Source organism: Miscanthus floridulus, chromosome 2, assembly GCF_019320115.1.
Source record: "Miscanthus floridulus cultivar M001 chromosome 2, ASM1932011v1, whole genome shotgun sequence".
NCBI lineage: Eukaryota > Viridiplantae > Streptophyta > Magnoliopsida > Poales > Poaceae > Miscanthus > Miscanthus floridulus.
This window is the reverse complement of record NC_089581.1, coordinates 161262672-161282013: the sequence shown is the minus strand read 5'-3', so window position 1 is coordinate 161282013 and position 19342 is coordinate 161262672. Positions and strand designations below refer to the sequence as shown.

Below are 19342 nucleotides of genomic sequence, written 5' to 3'. Positions count from 1 at the left end.
TGGACGTGTTTGGATCGGACCCTGGCTGGCCTCCGCCAGGCAGCAACATCTAACCCTGGCGTTGATGTGTGGCCCAGGCGTGGTTCTAACAAAACACGCCCACAATGCATGGTGGACCGGTAAAATTAAAATCATAGTTCATTTTTAAACGAGAGAGAACAATAAATCCTTCCTAGAGTGTATGAATAAACAGTATTAGAGTTGCTTAAAGCTTTACCAAACGAGACCTTAGGGTGTGATGCTAAGTACCTGCTAAACAGATCAAATTACTGATAGTATTAGTTAATGAATTTATACTCAGAACGGCACACCGGTACCGAAATGTCTCATGCCACTACGCAAACCGAAATGTTTTCCAGAACGGTAGTACTAGTAGTATTTACATGTACAGTATTTCGTAATCACAACTGGTATTAATTTTCAGGGCTACGGACCCATCAATCAGGGATTAGGCCAGTCCCCCATGATGTTAGCTAAACGAACGTCACTACCATTTGTATCATTAGATTTGGGCCCATTAATAATTTTGGAGGTTACTTGAATTCTCAGCAGCCGCCTGCAAAGGAGATCCAGGTCCAACCATACAAAATGTGCGCTCATTTTGTTGAAGGGATGGATAGATTAGGTACATGTACAATATGATTACCAAATCCACATCGTCCAAGAAATGATTAACAAACCGCAGAACTAAACGACGTAGGAAAAGGAGTCTGCATTTGTCAGGTTGCGGAGTTCCTACTCCAGGAATCGTTGGGCTTTGCACGTCTGCCGCCTTTATCGTTTCATTTCTGAATGAACTAACACACAATCATAACCGTTTTTAAGCGCCCATCCTTTTTTTTCTTAAAAAAATAATATACATAGTACAATTCATCCGTATTCCATTTCTCTTTTTAGCCGCTCCAAATAATCCAATTATTGTTGCAAGTGGTTTCAGATTCGATCACAGTTATAGCAGAAACATCAACATTTTAGGACACCAAATTACTATGAAATATTTTTTCACAATGTACTTATTTGATACCATAGATGTTAACTGTTTCTCTAGGAATTTGGTCACATTTAAAATAATTTGATTCCGAATACTTAAATCCAAAAGTCAGTTTATTTTGTTACGAATGGATACTACTGTTACTACCTCGTGAGAACTCAGGTGGCATGTACTAGTAGTGACAATGATTTAAGGGAAATTTTGCTCAGAGACGCTGCACAAACGTGCAATTTGCTGTTGAACACCGCCAACTCGAAAATTGGCCCAGTACCATTATGAAATTGAGATTCTTTGCTGTAACACACTGCGGCCATTATTTAATTCATTTCTCGTAATTGTGGAGAGAGAAGGTGGAGAGAAATAACATTTTTGCCCTCGTCTTCAACCCCCGGCTGTTACCGTTCGCACCCTTTCTTCTCCGGCGAGGTCTTCCATGACCGGCAATTTCGTTCTTCGTTTTCCCAGCCTGGCAGCCACGCTGTTTCTGCGCCTGAGAATAGCAGCCACGCCACCTCGGTCCCTCTCCCTCGTACCGTGGCCGCGCAGCCCCGCTGCCCCTTGCCCAGCGCCGCATGGGAGCAATGCCCCGGGGCACTCCCTACAACGCCGCCACCGGCGACTACCTTGGCCCCGGGCTCTGGCCCTCCGTGCCGCCGCCAGTACCTGCTTCGCTCAAGCTGCGCGCCCTAGCCGCCACAGCCACCGCGATTCTGTTGCCAGCCGCGACTCGGAACCGCCCCCACGGGGTCCGCCATGCAGAGCCGCGCGAGGTCGGCGTCGCGGCACATGAGCAGGAGCTTCCTCCCGTCGCCGAGCGGGGTCAGGGACGACGCTAGCACGACCCACGCCGACTCGTCCATGGGCCAAGCGTCCTCGAACACGAGCAGCGACGGCCCCCGCCCTGCTGCGGCCGCGAACCGCGGCTCGACGAGGATGCGGCCCACGCCGGCGAGGTACTCCGGCCCGCCGCTCTCCCACAGGTACTGCATCGGCAGGCTGCCCGCACGCACCACGTCGGGCGTCTCGAACCACTCGATGCGCGCGAAGTGACCGCCGGAGCCGCCCCTTCATGGATCGGAGACGAGTGACGCCTCCCTGTGGCCTAGCGTCGTCGCCGTGGGCTCCTACCGCCGGTCGGTGAGCCCAGCCGCCCCTATCCCCCATCCATGGCCAGAGCGTGGCCCGCCCCCTGTGCAAGTGGCCATCCATGGCCGCCCATCTGAAGGTGGAAGACGACCACAGTGAACAGCTATAGGTTGAAGAAGGGCAAAAATGTTATTTTTCTCACCACCTCTCTCCGCGAATACAAGAAATGAATATAATAATGGCCGCAGTGTGTTACAGCAAAGAATCTCAATTTCATAATGGTATTGGGCCAATTTTTGAGTTGGCGGTGTCCAACAGCAAATTGCACGTTTGTGCAGTGTCTCTGAGCAAAATTCCCCATGATTTAAAGGTGACATGTCACTAGTATTTATGGAACAACTTGGTGCTTTAGGTGTCATGAAAATTGACATGATATCATCATGCCAAGAGAGCGATTTTTGTCCTTTTAGTTAATATAAAGACGTGGCCATTGAGTATATCATATATCAAATAATTCGCAAACGTTGTTATCTCTATGGAAGATGTTGCCACAATGGCGGGTGGTTAGATTCATTCGTCTCATGGTTGTCTTGTTGCAATTCAAAAATTATAGGATGCCGACTACACTGTTGCGATTTTTTTTATGGGAACCGCCGGATTGTCAAGTACTAATTGAATCCCCAATGCGTCGTTACTGATTATATCGGCTTTCACACGTACGGAGATCAGCCTGAGCAATGCCCTAGCCTCGTTGTGGAATCTGACTGAGCTCGATCCACACCACACCGGTCTCAATACAAAGTGTGCTGTAGTGTGTGTACACACGCATTGAAGTTGTGGCAGCGCCACTCATTCACCATCTCTTCTCCGTCATTTTCCCCCGACGCGACAACAGCCAACCCTGTCTAATCTATAGTGCGCTCCGTAGCCATTCCTCGATCCTCAGCACAGAAAGGCAGACGGATTCCCGAAATCGCGAGACGCGAGTGGGGTGAAAGGGGAGATGCACGCTTCTGCAGGCGCCTCCAAACCATTCATGAACGCACAAGTTGATGCATGGAACGGAATGATGGTTGCAAATGGCATGCCTTGCCTTTCGTTTTCCTCATTTAAGGCGTGCAAGATGGAGCTCCCACGGCCCCTATCCTAATAAAAAGGTAGCCGCAGCCACGGGTCCCCTCCCCAGTCCCCTCTCCCCACACCTGAAAGTGAAATCGATCGCCTCCTTCCAGTCAAGTCATCCGACTCCGGCTAGAGAAATCCCCCGGATAGAGACCAAATCTGCTTGCAGGTGGTGGTGGCACCACGTGGCCAAAGAACAAAGATGATCAGAGTCGGAAGACTGAAGTCCTGGTGGATCCAAGTAACAGTGTTCGATCCCCTTTTCTGATCTGCAGTTAACTGAAACGAAACTTTGGCAGGCAACCTGACAGGTCTGAGGATAGTATTCTGTTCACCAGAAACCACAGAAACCTGATACGTGACCATCTTCCAGGATCACAAGGATCATGCCTCCATGTCACACACGAACAATAGATTTCAGTGGTATATCATCCATCAGCCATACATTGGTTAAACAAATAGATCAACGAGTACAACAACGCCCAGCCTTAGCTGTATTAGCTGTCCTAAAGAGCGAATAAACGATGTAAAGATAGACATGCCCGAATTCAGCAGTTCAGTAGTCCCTAAAGGCCGATAGCTCAAGACCAAAAATCTCGTCCTTTGTCGTGCTCCGAATCAGAAAGCTGCATGATCAAAATCCACAAGCTACGTTTCGTGCTGCCTTGGCTATTATCTTATCTACACTCTACAGGGCAGACTAATGCCTACAGAGCAATTTGTCAATTCATGTCCCCATACAGAAAAAATGTGAAACACTGCTATCACCTGGGAGCTCTGGGAATCACGGGACGTAGTTGAGCAGCCACTCGAGGCTCTGTATGAAACAAATTACATAGGATAATGAATGTAAGGTTAGCAGCCCTACAAACTGTAGCATGCATGAATCATGATTCATGTCATCCAGTGTCTTTCTAAAAACAAAATAGGAAAAAGAAGAGGAGAAGCGTACCATTAGGCATTCTGGCAGGTCATCGTCCTGCGTCCTCATGTGAGTCTGCATATATGTAAAGAGCTACTCATTAGGCATTTCCAGTCTAACTAGAATCTGAGCATGTAAATTTGAAGTCTGGTATCTGTTTTGAAGCTAACCTGACTTGAGCTTCTGGTAGTTACAGTTCATACTTTGATTCATATATGCCTACCAACTTCTAAACAATAACAGATGTAACGAAATTTATAGCTAGAAATGGAGGACTTGGGTGTTCACCTCCATCACCAAATGGCATGAGGACTCCTTGCCTGTGGCAAGGCAAGCAAGGGCTACCACTGCGGCTGCCACAGTCGAGGGCCAGAATGAGAGCTGCTTATGGTTCCGAAGTGAGAGGAAGGCCAGGTAGTTTGCCAGGTCCGCTACCCTGTCATCAGCATTTGCAGCCTTCAGATAGAACCTGCAACATTGGAACAGAATGGTGTTAGTCTCTCATTACTTTATTTTCAACTGAATAGATAAGAAAGCAGGAAGTTCGTGGTACCATAGGAAATGGTGAGTTGTTGTGACAAAACACTTGAAGTTGAGGACCTCCTGAACCAGCCACTCCATGGCAACAACCTCACTCTGGTTGTAGGTATTGATCCCAACTTTAAAAGTCTTTTGAAGGACGCTGAAAGGGATCAAGCAGTGAAATTAATGTTGCGCATTGAGCTTAACAGAAACAAGGAAAAGGAATAGGAAAAGAAAAATGATCTGGAGAACAAAGGACATGCTCAAGTGCAATTTCAGCTAAATATACTTCTCTGACATGTCTTCCAAATGCGAATTGTAGTAATACATATCAAATCAAATATAAAAAAAATATCAAGTCAACTAAAAAATGCTAACTAGTATGCTCAATGCCTTTATCATAGATAACAGCACAATCAGGAAACCCAAATTTATGTCCTGGAAAAAAGAAACTTCTGAAATATTCACCTTGTGAACACTTCTAAATGCAAGCTGCACAAATACCAAGTATCGGAAGGAAGTAGGAACAAATGACAGATGGTTTCGCTTAAAAAAAACAAACAAATGACAGATGGAAATGCATGTAAACCATTGCCACATGCAGATACGGTTCAGATTCATAATATGATTCAATGGTAAAATAGTTCTACTAAATCAAACCATCTCATCTGCCCTGCAGCCCCTGCTAAAGCCTGTCTAAGACCCAAGGCACATTTCAGCGGTAGTCATGCAAATGGATAAAAACATAGCTTATGATTAGCATATATCCTATGAGGCAATGTTAGAACCAACTCAAATTAAAGGAGGAGCTCACTCACTCAGAGTGCTACTGATTACACATCAGTTGCTGCTAAACATTAATTCTGTGGATATCTAATTAGGAAATCTGACACCATGGAATCACCAACTAATATCAGTAGTTTTACTGAAATTGAGCATAGAAGGGAACTAGATGGTCGCTATAACTCACCAAATATGAAGAAACAGAATCTCTTAAAAATAGACATAAAAGTTGAAACATGTAATACAAGGGAGAACATTACCAATTGTATGGCTGGTTCTCTTCAATGCGGGTAGCCAGGGTGATGCAGGCAATGCTCAGCAACTGAAAGTTGCTCAAACCCTTCATATACCCTTGTGTCAAGAAGCGGTCCATCAATCCAATCCCCATAAACATTGTAACTGGCTGGAGGTTCATCAGACGTGAATGCTGCATTGCATAACAAAGAGCTCTGATTTTGGAACAAATTTAGAAATGAATAAACATAAATTTGCATCACATAATTTTGAGTAGTTAGATCATTCTATCAGAGTACAAGGGAAATATAAATGTAATGCTTAATCACAATTCAAACCTTCAGATGTAAAAATAATGTGACAGTATTTTCAGGGGTTCTCTGAAATCTCATAAAAATACCAAGCACATCAGAAAGCTTAAATTTGGGATAGATATGAAAGTAAAGGGTATATACAGAGTTACAGGTAGAAAACTGCATATTTAGATACTGAAGATTCAAGCATCCTGATTGTACAAGATATGATTCCAGACATGCAAGCAGTGTGCCGATGAGATAGGGGTTCAGATGCGAGAGAAATTCGGAGAAACATTGTTGCATTGCATAACTGAACCAGCTGCTTCTCCCTTGCTTATCAAACAGTGAAACAGACCATGTACACATGAGTACCTACTATTCAAACATAGCTCTGTTGGTTGCCAGAAACAGTGATCAAAGTATAGAATAAGAACTAGCATGACTACTGACAGACAAAAAGGGTACACTCATCCATCTGCATAACATAGCTGTTGTGAAATCTACTCATCAACTAGTGTTAACAACAACATGTTCAGTAGCAGATAATAACCCCGGTGCAAAATAAGAAAGATAACTAACTAATCTGCTGCCTCAGCACGAAGGCATTGACATGAAACAACAGCTATTACTGCAATCATGGAGCTACTGGTGCTAGACTCGTATGCTACGGGTGCAACGCCGGCACAATGCAAGTCTGAACTCACTCGCATAAGCCTGTACAGCCCTTAACACCGTATAAATTCGGTCACATCGGATGCATAAACTGAGGTAAATTGTTGATCAGAATGACGTACCGTACGGGCAGAATACAGAGTTTAATATGCACTGACCTCAATGATCCAGTTCACCATGACGACACGTTGCTCCAGGACGAGAATGCCGTAGCTGTCGGGTATGGAGCTGTACACCTCCGTGTAGTCGCGCGCAACAGCCTCGCGCCGCTCGCGCCGCCGGAACCGCTCGTAGCTCTCCTCGTCGTCCAAGTCCTCAAATCGCCTCCCCTGACACAAGCATTCCCACCAAAACATTATCTATTTACCAGATCACTGATCAATGCAATCGAACCCCTCCCAACAAATTGAAGAACAAAATCGCTTAGAAACCACTCACCGTCAGGAGATCGAGAGCAGTACTGGAGACGGCACACGCTTTTGGGTGCACGCAGGGGACGAACTGCTTGGCGAAGTCGAGGAAGAGGGAGAAGGTCGCGGAGGGCGCGTCGTCGTTGTCATCTTCGGTCAATGGGGAGCTGATCAGGGGGCTGAGGGAGTACAACGCGGAGTGGCTGGGACCGCTGAGCACCTCCTCGTCATCGGGCTCCGACGGGGTCAGCTCATCGTACGCGGAGTAGTCGGTCGCCTCAGCGTCGTCGGCGAGCTGCTCCGGGCAGGCGAGGTCGGACTCGAGCACGGAGCCAAGGCACGACGACTCGGAGGCCTCGACCTCGGCGGGGCGCACCCTCGCGCCGCCGATCACCTCCGAGCACTCGGAGCCAGCTGGCCGCGCCTCGTCCGCGTCCGCGTCCTGGCGCCGATGCCTCTTCTCCGGGTGCTGATACGCGGCGAGGGATGTGGAGGAGTTGGAGATCACCTCGCTGTAGAAGCAGGAGGAGGCTGAGGTGGACGACTCAGCGGGCCGCTTCGCCGCAGCCGCCGCAGTCTGATGGAGGAGCAGTGGAGCAGCTCCTCTGCGCCGGCGGAAGGGGTTGGAGCGCGGCCTGGTGGGCACCGGCGCGAGCATGGTGGGAGGCATTGCGTGATCCGTGCGGCAGCGGCGAGTGCCTGCGGGCTGCGGCGTGCGCGTGTTGCTACAATGCTACGGCTAGCCGGCTAGGTGTGTTTGCGTGTTTGGCTGTTTGCCTTTGATTATATAGCTCCTGCCTGCTGCGGTGCTGGCCGCTACGACTTGGGGAAGGGGAAGGGAGTAGTAGTGATCATCAAAACGATGAAGACCTAGCCCGAGAAGCTCTTCGAAATTAAAATCCTGAACCAACCATGAACCGTGCGAAGACGCCACGGGTAAGCTTCTCTGGTCCCACCTGCAGCAAGAGTAGATTCACTGTCAGGTGTCAGACTCCGTAAAGAATGTCCGCAGCAGCTGCGGAACTGAGGAAACGCCATTGTCATCATTTGCGGTTATCTGCTCGGAGTGGCAAGAGGGAGGTGAAGGTGACTTTGATCTCTGCTGCTGACCTGCTGTCGAAGTTCCCCTGACCCTGAGGCGCCAATTTTGTTCAGAGTTTAATGGCCCATTGTTGTCCCGTCACTCCGTCAGCATAATCACAGCAACATGTCATATTCTGGTTGCAAGTCAGACTGGTCCTGAAATTGAAGATTGCTAGCATCTGCAGCCTGCAATACGGTTATGTGAAAGCAATCACACTGCCGGTGCTGGTCACACAAGATTGATACACCGCCCATGTTCACTGCCTCAAGCGCCCAGCGCCGCAGCCACCTACAAATGCAACAAGCGGCTGCTCCTACTTTCACCGGCATCAGCTGGCCCGCCTAGCGATACTTCTTTCACACCAAAAATTGCAGAACGTCAGATTTTATGGGCAATCAAACTTTTCAACTAAATGTTCTCAAAATTTAAGTGCAGGCTGTGGTCAATGATACAAAAATATTACATGAAATCGGAGAAATTAATCTCTGTTCTATTACTTCAGAAAAGGGGTCAACAAAACCTGAGGATAACTAGAAAACGTCATGCACACCAGGCTAGGTGCTTATGGGAATGTAGTAAATGACTTTTTATAGACAGTGTACAAAGCTGCCTAGGATTACAAGCGCATGAAACAGATCAAAGATGTTCGACTGACAGGTACAGCACTTCTCGAAGCATATCATCAGCCTCGGAAACAAGGTGATGTACCTCAGAAATGAAAATGGAAGTTTACATGACGTCAAGTGCCATCTGGATCTGCAGTCATGTTCTTCAGCAAAGTCATCCAAAAGAAGCAAGTAGTTGAGAGGGACTTTGGTTGGATTTTGTTCCATGCTGTATTCAACAGTGGTCTAGACTGATATTTTTTAGAAAAAAAATTCTGTACTGATATGTAGTATTTTGACTGCACTAAGCCATTTTGCTGAATGTGTTCACAAGCAAATTCGCAACAAGTCGGTGAAACACTATTCTTGGCACATCCCATGACTAATCAAGATGTTCTTCATCCACAAGGATGGAGCGGCATCGCAAATTGCTTAAAATGACAACCCTTCAGGGCGCCTTCTCAATCCCAATATATGTGACGCAAGCTCCTCATCACCATATTGATTCAGCAACTCCACTAATCGGTCAGCGCAAGATACTTCTATGAGGATCCCCCTGTAGACAACCTTCCTTCCCAATGTTGATGCCTCATGAATGAGGCCTTCCTCACACAGCCCAAGCAACAAGCTACCATACACATCAGAGTCACACAACACCCCGTTCTCCTCCATCAATCCCAGCCAGTAGCAAGCATCCAACGACCTCTTCCTTCCGCACAGCTCCCTCACCATGGAACTGCCAGCGAGTGGGGTCAGCTGCACCCCTTTCATCATCATCCTCTGTGCCAGTCCTTCAGCTTCTTCTTCCATGCCAACTTTCCACAAGGAAATGAGTAGAACATTGTAGCACTGTGTACTCGAAACACTCCCATCACCAACTACACGCTCCACAACATCATACGCGTCGACAACCCTCTGCTCAGTGCAAAACCCTTCGACCAGCGTCCGCATAAAAACACGGTTTGGCATCACCCCTCTCTCTGCCATCCTATCCAGCACAGCAAGAGCCTCGGCCGCCCTCCCCTTCCCACAGAGGCATTTCACCAAACACGTATAGGTCACCACGGTGGGTGCACAGTTTGCACCAAACTCACTGCCCTCCATCGCCTCCATCAGCCTCAACGCCGCATCCACGTTCCCAAAACTGCACATCCCGTCGAGCACTGCCGTGTAAACCACCGCATTGGGCACACACCCGAACTCCGGCATTTTGTCGAATCAGCCGGTAGGCGACTTCGAAGTCCCCAGCCAACGCCAGTTTATGCACCGCAGGCCACGATCACGGGCACGGTAGGACAGGCGCCGGACCCAGACATGATCTCAAGCACCGCCGAGACATCGCCGGCGGAGCCCGCCGCGCGAAGGGCGTGGTGGAAGCAGGCGGCGCCGGGCACGAGACCGAAGGACCGCATATGGCGCAGGACGGCGAGGGAGGCAGGGAAGAGACCGGCGTGAGCGGATATGTTGAGAAGGAGGGAATAGTGCGGGAGCAGGAGGGGCCGTGGGGAGGACGAGAGGAGGAGCGGCACGGAGGATGAGAGGTCGGGGAGCTGAGGCGGCGAGTGAGGAGAGAGCGTGCTGGGAGGGTAGCAGGGGAGGACGAGGTCAGGCGCCATAGGAGAAAGCGGAGGGAGAGAAGCGGGGAGGGGAGCTGCGGGAGGAGGTGAGGCAGCCTGCGGAGAGGGAAGGCGTCGGAGGGTGACGGGAAGGCGCGGGAGAGCGCGTGTGAGAGCGACGTGGAGGACGGCGGCGCCGAGTTGAGGACCCCTAGCAGCGCGGCGACTTTGGTGTGATCGCGGTGAGGCGGGCGGGTGGAGAGGCGGCGGTGGAGGAGGAGCGATGCGCGCGGTGGCATTTGGTGGCGATTGGGACGGAGATGGCGGAGAACGGAAGCGCGGAGTATCCGCGTCTGTGTAGGCTGGATGCCGCCGGCTCGGCAGGGTCCCTGCGGCCCTGCCGATCTGTTCTTGCATTGAACACGGTCCATCACCCGATCTGTTCTTGCATTGGGGCAAGATTCTTCAGTTTTTCTTTTCTTAATAACTATACTTGTGGGTTGCAACGAGAGATACAAGTTTGAAACTGGAAACAGGATCTTTGCCATGTGTCAAAGCACACGGCGAAACCCAAAAAATACTCTGCAAAGACTTTGCCGAGGGTTACAATCAGGCAAACAAGCACATGACATATACAGTGATGACAAAAGTTTATTTACCGAGTAGTTTTTATCGAGCACTCGATAAAGACGTTGCTGAGTGCTGAAACCAACGCTCGACAAAAAAAAAGTAACGTGACTGACGCGGAAACAGTTACGGCGTGTTTGCCGAGTGTCTAACGGCCTCGGCACTCGTCAAACATGACATTGTTTGCCAAGTGCCCCTAGCAATGACACTCGACAAATAATCCATGTTTGTCGAGTGTCACATCCCGGTCACTCCGCAAAGACTGGCCATTCCAAACCCAGCTTTTGGTCTCTTTGCTGAGTTTCCAGGCACTGACTCAGCAAACATGTCTTCTTTATCGAGTGTCACTGCACATACACTCGGCAAAGAAGCCATTTTAGCCTCAGAATGCACATATTTTTGCCACGTGTATTTTTCATGTCCGCTTTGCCAAATGTATTTTTCATGGCGCTCGGCAAATAACCCTTTTTCCGAGTGTATCTACCACATATAATCAGTTTATTTGGTTTGATCACAGCCACGTACCACATTCGAATAAACATCACATCCATCACAGATAGTTCACGATAGGCATCACAGGCAGTTCATATAGATATATCGACCATATCACAGATGCAAATGAACTTCACAATCATAAATGCAAATAAACTTTAGAATCGCAAGTACATAATTCCCGGTCGCTCTCTAGGTTCATCAGGAATGCAAATAAACTATGACCACGGTGACCACTGTCAGTCATAAGGCTCATTCGATGCCGCGGATTGATTCTGCACAAAGAAAAAGAGATAAATCATTAAGAGTGATTGAGAACGAAACATACAAGTATTAGAATTAAACTAGCAACTAGAAAAGTGATTAATTATGCGAAAACTAAAAGTAGCTAAGTTACAGTGATTGAGAACGAAACAGTGATTACAAGGTTAACTACAAACTAGAAATAAACTAGAAATTAGAAACTATAAACGTACGCACATCACAAAGGAGAAAATATTGATTCTGCATAAACTAGAAACGGTGATTATAAGGTTATGAAGTGACTCACAGTGCCTGAAATAGTATTTAGAGCAGGTTGAGGAGGAGGGACTAGCATCGCTGGTGGAGGTAGACCGATTACAGCGTAAACACCCCTCATATATTCAAACATCTGCAGCCGCTCTGCCTCCATCCTCTACCGCTCTGCCTCCATCTTCACCTCTAGCTCCTCCCGGTGTCTCATTTCTTGCTCCAGCTGAGTCTATAATATTTCATCCCAATGTTACAATGAAATACAAAAGTATGTAAAAATCAATGAACGATGAATAAAACAGAAATAATCTAGAGTGCGTTCATCTGAAACCATGTAGAGTCTGGTCGTGGGCGTATCGCCGGGCTAAAACTCGTGCTCCATGCTCGAATCTGGGAGAGAGTGGGAGTACTGGCCGTGTCGATTGTCGTCGCCAATCCAGAACTGGCCGTGCTTCTTTCCTCCTCCCGCCCTCATGACCACTTCTTCATCAAGGTCATGGGCGCTCGGATTGTACTCTAGGCCATGGACCTTTCTTGCCATCGATGTGTATCCATCAAGGCGGCTGTGGATGGCTCGTTGTTGTACGCCGAGAGCGGGTCCTCTGGGTTGTAGGCGATGTCGGCAGTCACCTTGCCCTTGTGGGCCAAAGCATATGCCATGAACTAGGAGCAAGGCTCGCCACCATATGCCGTCGACTGCAAAAAAAAGCAATATGATTAGAAATTATGCAGAATTGAGTGTTAGAATAAAGAAATGAATTCGCGTACCCATCTAGCCGCAGTATTCTAAGAGGTTGAGGTTGCCTTGATGGTGTGGTGCACCCGGCATCAGTAAACACCGCTCCCGTCAGGCGTTGTGATTCTCCTCCCATGCGGGGTCGCACCACCTATCCACCATCCGGACACAGCACTGTAGATTATAGGCGCACCACCATAGAGGCACCTACGTCATCAAGTATATGACATATAAGAAGATGAAATTAAGCATAATTAATCTTAGAAAAAAATAAGTATTAATGTTCTATATTTACCTTCAGGTATTGTTTCGAGGTCAGCCTCATGGTTCTTGCCGCACTTTTAGGGACCCTCACTCTAAGAATTTTCGCGTGGTATTGGATCATGGCCTGGATGTGCGCCCCTTAGTGCATGTCCTTGATGAGTTTCTTGGCGGCTTTGTCAGCCATAGCATCCACCTTGGCCTCGTATCCCTCCTAGGCATCTAAAGAAATCCTGCATATAGACGTGATGTATCCAGTCATTATTTCAAGAATGTCTAACTAATGCGATGTATTAAGCAATGTAGTGCGAGAAAGACTTACCCAAAGCTCGACCTTGACACGTTGTGCCTTGTCGACTGAATACCCTGCCATCCCAATCAGGGACATCAGGGATGACGGCATAGTGGACCCACATGTAGGCCGGCTCGATAGTTCTGCCGAACTGCACCAGGCCTAGGGAACTTTTCCTTGATCAAAAGACCAATGATGTCGTTCACATGGCGTGCGTGATCACCCCCATCCGACCTTCCTCCAACCCCTACCCAAGTGATTAAGATAAATTATTAGTTTCTATTATAATTTTGAAATATCAAACAAAAAATTAGTGATAACATCTAAAGTTACTTACTTGTCTAGATCAGGTCGAATCAGCGAAGCATCTCTCAAGAGGTATTCGATCACCTCGGGAGGGTCAAGGGACCTCACAACCACACACGCGATGAAGTAGAGGAAGAGGTACCCCCTGTCTCCTCCTCCACCCCTACCTCCTCCTCCACCTGTACCTCCTCCTCCTCAGAGGATGAGTGAGCAGAAGGTAACTCAGACGGCGATGAAGGTATAGGCGACGGTGGCCTTGTCTTGCCTCCACCCTTCCCTCGACCCCTAGGTCTACCCAAAGGTCTCTTCCTAGACCCCTCAACTGCATCGAATCCTACAGCTACATTAGAACCCTTTACGCAGTCGCTGTTGCTTTTGAGTAAAGCAATGTTATCCTCTTTATACCACCCACCATTGTTCAATCACCTACAATTAAAAAGAGTAAACCAATTAGCACAGATAATACATCGAAATAGATGCAAAATAAACAAAACATACTTAGAAAATAACATGGTATGACAAATAATAAATCAATTAGTACGGATCATGCATGTATTAGAAATAATCATCATGATCGGGATTAGCTAGATCATAAGTCTCATCATCACTATCATGCATATCGATATAATCATCCCCGTGCTCCGAAGGAGGAATGTTGTCATCACCGTCATTGCTTAGATGTAATCGCTGAAGTAATTCTAAGTCCACATTCTGAACCTCAGTCTCCGGCGTCCTCAGTCAACACCACTTTCATTATCTACTTCCATACCCTGAGCTTCAGTTAAGTCTATCTCAAAACTCCCTTCGAGCCTATCTTCTTGAAAGAACTCTCCGTCATATGTGTTGAGGTCTATGTTGTAATCTTGATTGTTTGGGATAGGTAGTTTACCGTGTGGCGATACCTTGTACACAACATCCCAACCCTTAAGACGGTCTATGGTTTGGCATGGGTATGAGAGATAATAAATTTGTGTGTCCTATTGAGCCATAATATAGACATCGTCTCCTAGTAAGATGGATGATTGTCGAATTTGACTAGCCCAAGATTAGGGTTCTGCCTCACTACTTCAGGATCAAACCAATGACATTTGAATATAACGGGATTAAGAGGTTTGCAACCATAAAAAATGAGTTCATATATTTCTTCAATTCTTTTGTAATACTCAACACCATCTAAGCCTTGCGTAAAAACTCTAGTATTTGTGGTTCTTCGATTGGACCGACTCTGCTCATGGCTTGTTGTGTGAAAGTGATATCCATTCACGTCATAACTGGTAAATGACCTGACCCTATAGGCACAACCATCGACAACCTATCTCAACTCAGCACTCATAGACGCATCGGTTTGTCCCTATAAGTTCAAGCAGGGTAGTTCGTTATATTAGTCGCATGTACGAGCAACTTGTAATGTTAAACTAAGTACGAGCCAAATTGGATAGTACCTTCTGTTTGAACCAAAAAATGAAATCGGGCATTCCATTTCCCGCACCCTCTCTAAGAAGGGTCGAAGTTTCCTGCGGGGTAGGTTCTCTTGATTCACACCAGAATTGTTCATAAAATTCCCTGTACCAACGAGAAACAAGGGAGTTGGACACAAAATTGTGACTACTTGAGAAAAAGTTTGTTGAGAACTTACAGCATGTATGACTCCACTTCAGATAGATTGATCAACACATATAGCATAATAGTGCGCCACTCTTCATGTTTCAAGGTCTTGTTAGTCGCACCACTTGCACTTCCTAGTTGCCCTCAAAAAATGCTAAGGTTCGATTCATCTTCATCAGCATTGTAACGAGGGGGTAGATTATGCACGCTAGGAAGGTTGTCAGCATAGTATTTTGTTGTGAAGTTTAACACCTTCTCTAGAATGTATGCCTCTGCTATGGATGCTTCAATTTTGCATTTATTTTACATTTAGTTTAAAAAACCTTTTGAAATTTCTCAATTATATAGCACCAACGGACCTGCATAGGCCCCCCATTCGTGCCTCATACGGGAGGTGCAAAATCAAATGTTGCATTGGATTGAAGAAGCAAGGTGGAAAGATCTTCTCCAACCTATATAGCAACACAGGCAGCCATTCTTTCTATGTCTGCAACCACTGGTACGAGATAACTCCTTAGCACAAAGCTGGCAGAAGAAATTGCTCAACTCTACTAGCACTATCCAGACATGCTCAGGGATATAGCCTTGAATCATCACCGATAGTAGCCGCTCAAGCCATATGTGGTAGTCATGACTCTTGAGCCCATTTATTCGCAAAGTAGCTAAGTTCACTCCCCTCTTCAGATTCGCTGCATACCCATCAGGGAACATTAACGTTTGAAACTATTCTAGTACTTCCCTCCTTTGGGCCCTCGTCAGAATGAAATTGGCCTTAGGCTTTCTCCATGACTTTCCTGCCTCTGGGAGGTGCCATTGTCTAGCTTTGATCTATTGCATAACCTCGCTTGATCCACTCTAGCCTTAACATTATCCTTTGTCTTATCAGGAATGTCCATGATTGTACCAAAAATTACCTCAGCAACTATTCTTTTCAGTGTGCATTACATCAATATTATGTGGAAGTAGAAGATCATCAAAATAGGGGAGGTTCCACAAGCACGACTTGTGAGTCTAGGCATGTTGCTCACCATATCCTAGGAAATGATCTCCTTGGTCATTGACCTCGAGAGCATCTAATTGAGCAGGAACTACGGCACCAATCATCATCTAGGGTGCAAAGCCTTCAACTACTACATCTTTCAGTAAAGTTCTTGATGTCTCGTCTGAATGGATGGTCAAGAGGAAGGAATTGTCGATGTTTGTCGAATGAAGAATACTTGCCACCCTTCGTCAACCAAATGAACATTAGAAATGCCTTGCATACTAGGCATGAGAACTTTCCATGAACACACCAACCACAGAATATCCCATACGCCGAAAAGTCATGCAGGGAGTACTGGTACCAAACATGCATTTTGAAGTTTAGTCTTTGTAGATCGATCATATGTCCATACCCCTTCCTCCCAAGCACAGACCAAATCATCAATCAGAGGCTCCATGTACACACTTATATTATTCCCTAGATGTTCAGGAATTATCAATGACAAGAATATGTTATGTCATTGAAAGAGGACGGTAGGGGGGAGATTGAGAGGGATAATGAACATGGGCCAACAAGTGTATGAGGCAAGCTGTCATCCCATAAGGATTGAACCCATCTATTGCTAGCACAACACATACATTACAAGCCTCTAGAGCTTTCTCATGATGAATCATATCAAACCTTATCCATGCTTCACCATCGGATGGATGCACCAGCTTCTTCAGGATTGTATCAACGTCCATATTTGTGCCATGTTATCTGTTTCGTAGATTCCTCAATCATATAAAGCCATTGGATCCTCGGTATGAATGGAAGGTACCATAGGATCTTCATGGGGACGATGAGCTTGCCTCTTCTGACCATCATCAGAGTCTACCTCTAGGAACCTAGAGGATTTACACTTCACATAGTACTTTGCTTCTGCATGTTCTTTTCTAAATAAGATGCATTCCTTCAGACAAGTATGTATCTGCTCATATGGCATCTTAAGTGCACGAAGGAGTTTCTATACCTCATACATGCTCTTTGGCAGGATGTGACCATCCGGGAGCAGGCTACCAAAAACTATCAGCATAACATCGAAGGCTTCTCGACTCAAGCTAAATTGGAACTTTATAACCATTAGACGTGCAATGGCATCTAGTTGAGAAACCTTGGTATGCCCATAAAGGGGTTGTTGTGCCACAGACAACATATAGTAATACGCCTTTGCAGTTGCCTCTGGCTCCTCCTCCCTATGCCCTTCATCGAAGTATGCTTCATGATAGTCATTTAACATGTCTCCTACCCCGGCATCAGCATCATAATCCTTGATGCGTTAGTCTCACGACCTCGTCTCTCACATGATCAGATTCACCATGGTAGACCCACCTGGTGTAATCCACCATAAATCCATTCTTGCAAAGTTGTTTACCCATGACCACCTTTGTTTGTTGACGCACATTTGCACAAATGTTGTAGGGATACCAAGTGGCATGCGCTCCTTTAACCCTTGCAAATGCTAGTTCCAAGAAAGCATCGGTCTTCTCAATCTATTCATCGGTGAACAAACCCTGACTAGAATGGCCCATGTACATTCACTCATGGTCATCCATCCTCTAACATATCAGCAAGTAATATAAAAATCAATTGCATCTATAGGTTCCTACGTGGTGGTCTAATAGGTGAAGATAGGTCCTAATCCCACCCGAGGATGTGTAGATGGGGTTAGTTTTCATGCTCTACTCCTATCCGAGATAGAATTTCAGTAGAACCTCCTCATGTTGTTCTCTAAATACACGTCCTAGCAAGGAGATTGTGTATCCAGGAGAACAACAGGGAGATGCTAGCCAAAACTCTATCTTAGATTGGAGTAGAGCATGGAAAGTAACCCCATATACACATCCTCGGGCTATCCAAAAATGTGGATAATTCAAAACTAGATATGGTTATAGATATGCAAAGATCTATATATTTCCAACCGTGTCTCTTTCGAATAGGAGACGCCTAGCTAGGTTATGTGATATACGAACATCATATGAAAAGAGAGGGTGTATGTTGCCTCACCTTGCTGTCCTACAAAGTGACGAGTCGAGGATGATATGGAATGATCTTTGCAAGTCTCTCCTACAACAAACGAATATAATAGTGTCAATTGTAAATTTTGACAGCACCTCCCCTGCACGGTGAGGTAATCAAAACCTACAACAAACCAATGGCACGATGATCGACAACCACATACACACCAAACCAATGACGCGATGGTCGACAACCACATACACTAACAATTTCATCTGGCATGGTCTTCTACTCTCTTTTTGTTAAGCAAATGGCACAGTGTCTTTCAAGAGGAGTTAGTACAATTAGCGTCTAAGCATTCATCCTTTATTCTATTTTTTATTTAGATTTCATTGCCATCCAAGTTGATCACTAGCTAATTGTTCTACCTTTTAATCAGATGAGGCAATCTGGTATTTACAGCACCTTCAGCCAAGTGGGAGGCGGCGGGCGCCAAAATGGTGCCATCGGCATGTCGGGGCCAGGAGAGGGCGTTGGCTGGGCAAGGGAGGGTGCTGGCTAGTCGGGGGAGGATGCTGGCCACCGAGGGAGGGCGCCAGGGGCCGGTGAGGGGCGCACACGGGACCGGTATCAGGTCGCTGGGGCGAGGGCTTAGCAGGTCGGGGAAGGGCACCGAGGGTCGGTGAGGGGCGCAGTGCGGGACCGACGATGGCCGCTGGGGTAGGGCCGTGGGGGCGGGGGAGGGCGCCGGCAGGGGGAGTGTTTTGAGGGACTGACGAGGGGCACATGCGGGACTGGCGGCAGCCGTCGAGGCGAGGGCATGGCAGCCGAGGGAGGGCGCCGGGGGTCGACGAGGGGCGCGCGTGGGACCAGCGACGGGGTGCGGCTAGGCTATGTGTGCACGTGTGTGTGTGTGTGAGTGTGTGTGTGTGCATGTGTGTGAGGCTGGCCGGGGTGGTTATGAGAGGGTTTGCCGAGTGTCCGTGATCTAGCACTCGACAAAGCCCATCTTTGCCGAGTGCTAGATCATAGGCACTCGACAAACCTATTTTGTTTTTTTTTCATTTTCAAACTCTAAACTATTGTGTGTGTGTGGGTCTAGGTGAAGTGGTTTACTGAGTGTCGTAGGTCTGACACTCAACAAATACTAGCTTTGCCGAGTGCCACGTCAGGGGCACTCGACAAACTTATTTTTTTATTTTCCTTCTTCTCCTTCTTTTCCATAACATGTTTTCTAAATTTATTTT

General features: G+C 47.0%; 1 protein-coding gene and 1 pseudogene across 1 annotated transcript; both read right to left on the bottom strand.

The window, feature by feature from the left end:
• Positions 1 to 3645: 3645 nt before the first annotated feature.
• LOC136540369 (cyclin-SDS-like) lies at positions 3646 to 7816 on the bottom strand. Its single transcript, XM_066532364.1, has 7 exons — positions 7067 to 7816; positions 6787 to 6957; positions 5687 to 5853; positions 4675 to 4803; positions 4410 to 4590; positions 4152 to 4196; positions 3646 to 4016 (listed from the first exon to the last, which is right to left on the bottom strand). The coding sequence occupies exons 1-7, from the start codon at positions 7706 to 7708 to the stop codon at positions 3984 to 3986; spliced, it is 1368 nt and encodes a 455-aa protein (XP_066388461.1). The 5' UTR covers positions 7709 to 7816; the 3' UTR covers positions 3646 to 3983.
• An 868-nt stretch (positions 7817 to 8684) lies between these two features.
• On the bottom strand, positions 8685 to 10724 carry LOC136540368 (pentatricopeptide repeat-containing protein At5g47360-like; annotated as a pseudogene).
• Between the last annotated feature and the right edge of the window lie 8618 nt (positions 10725 to 19342).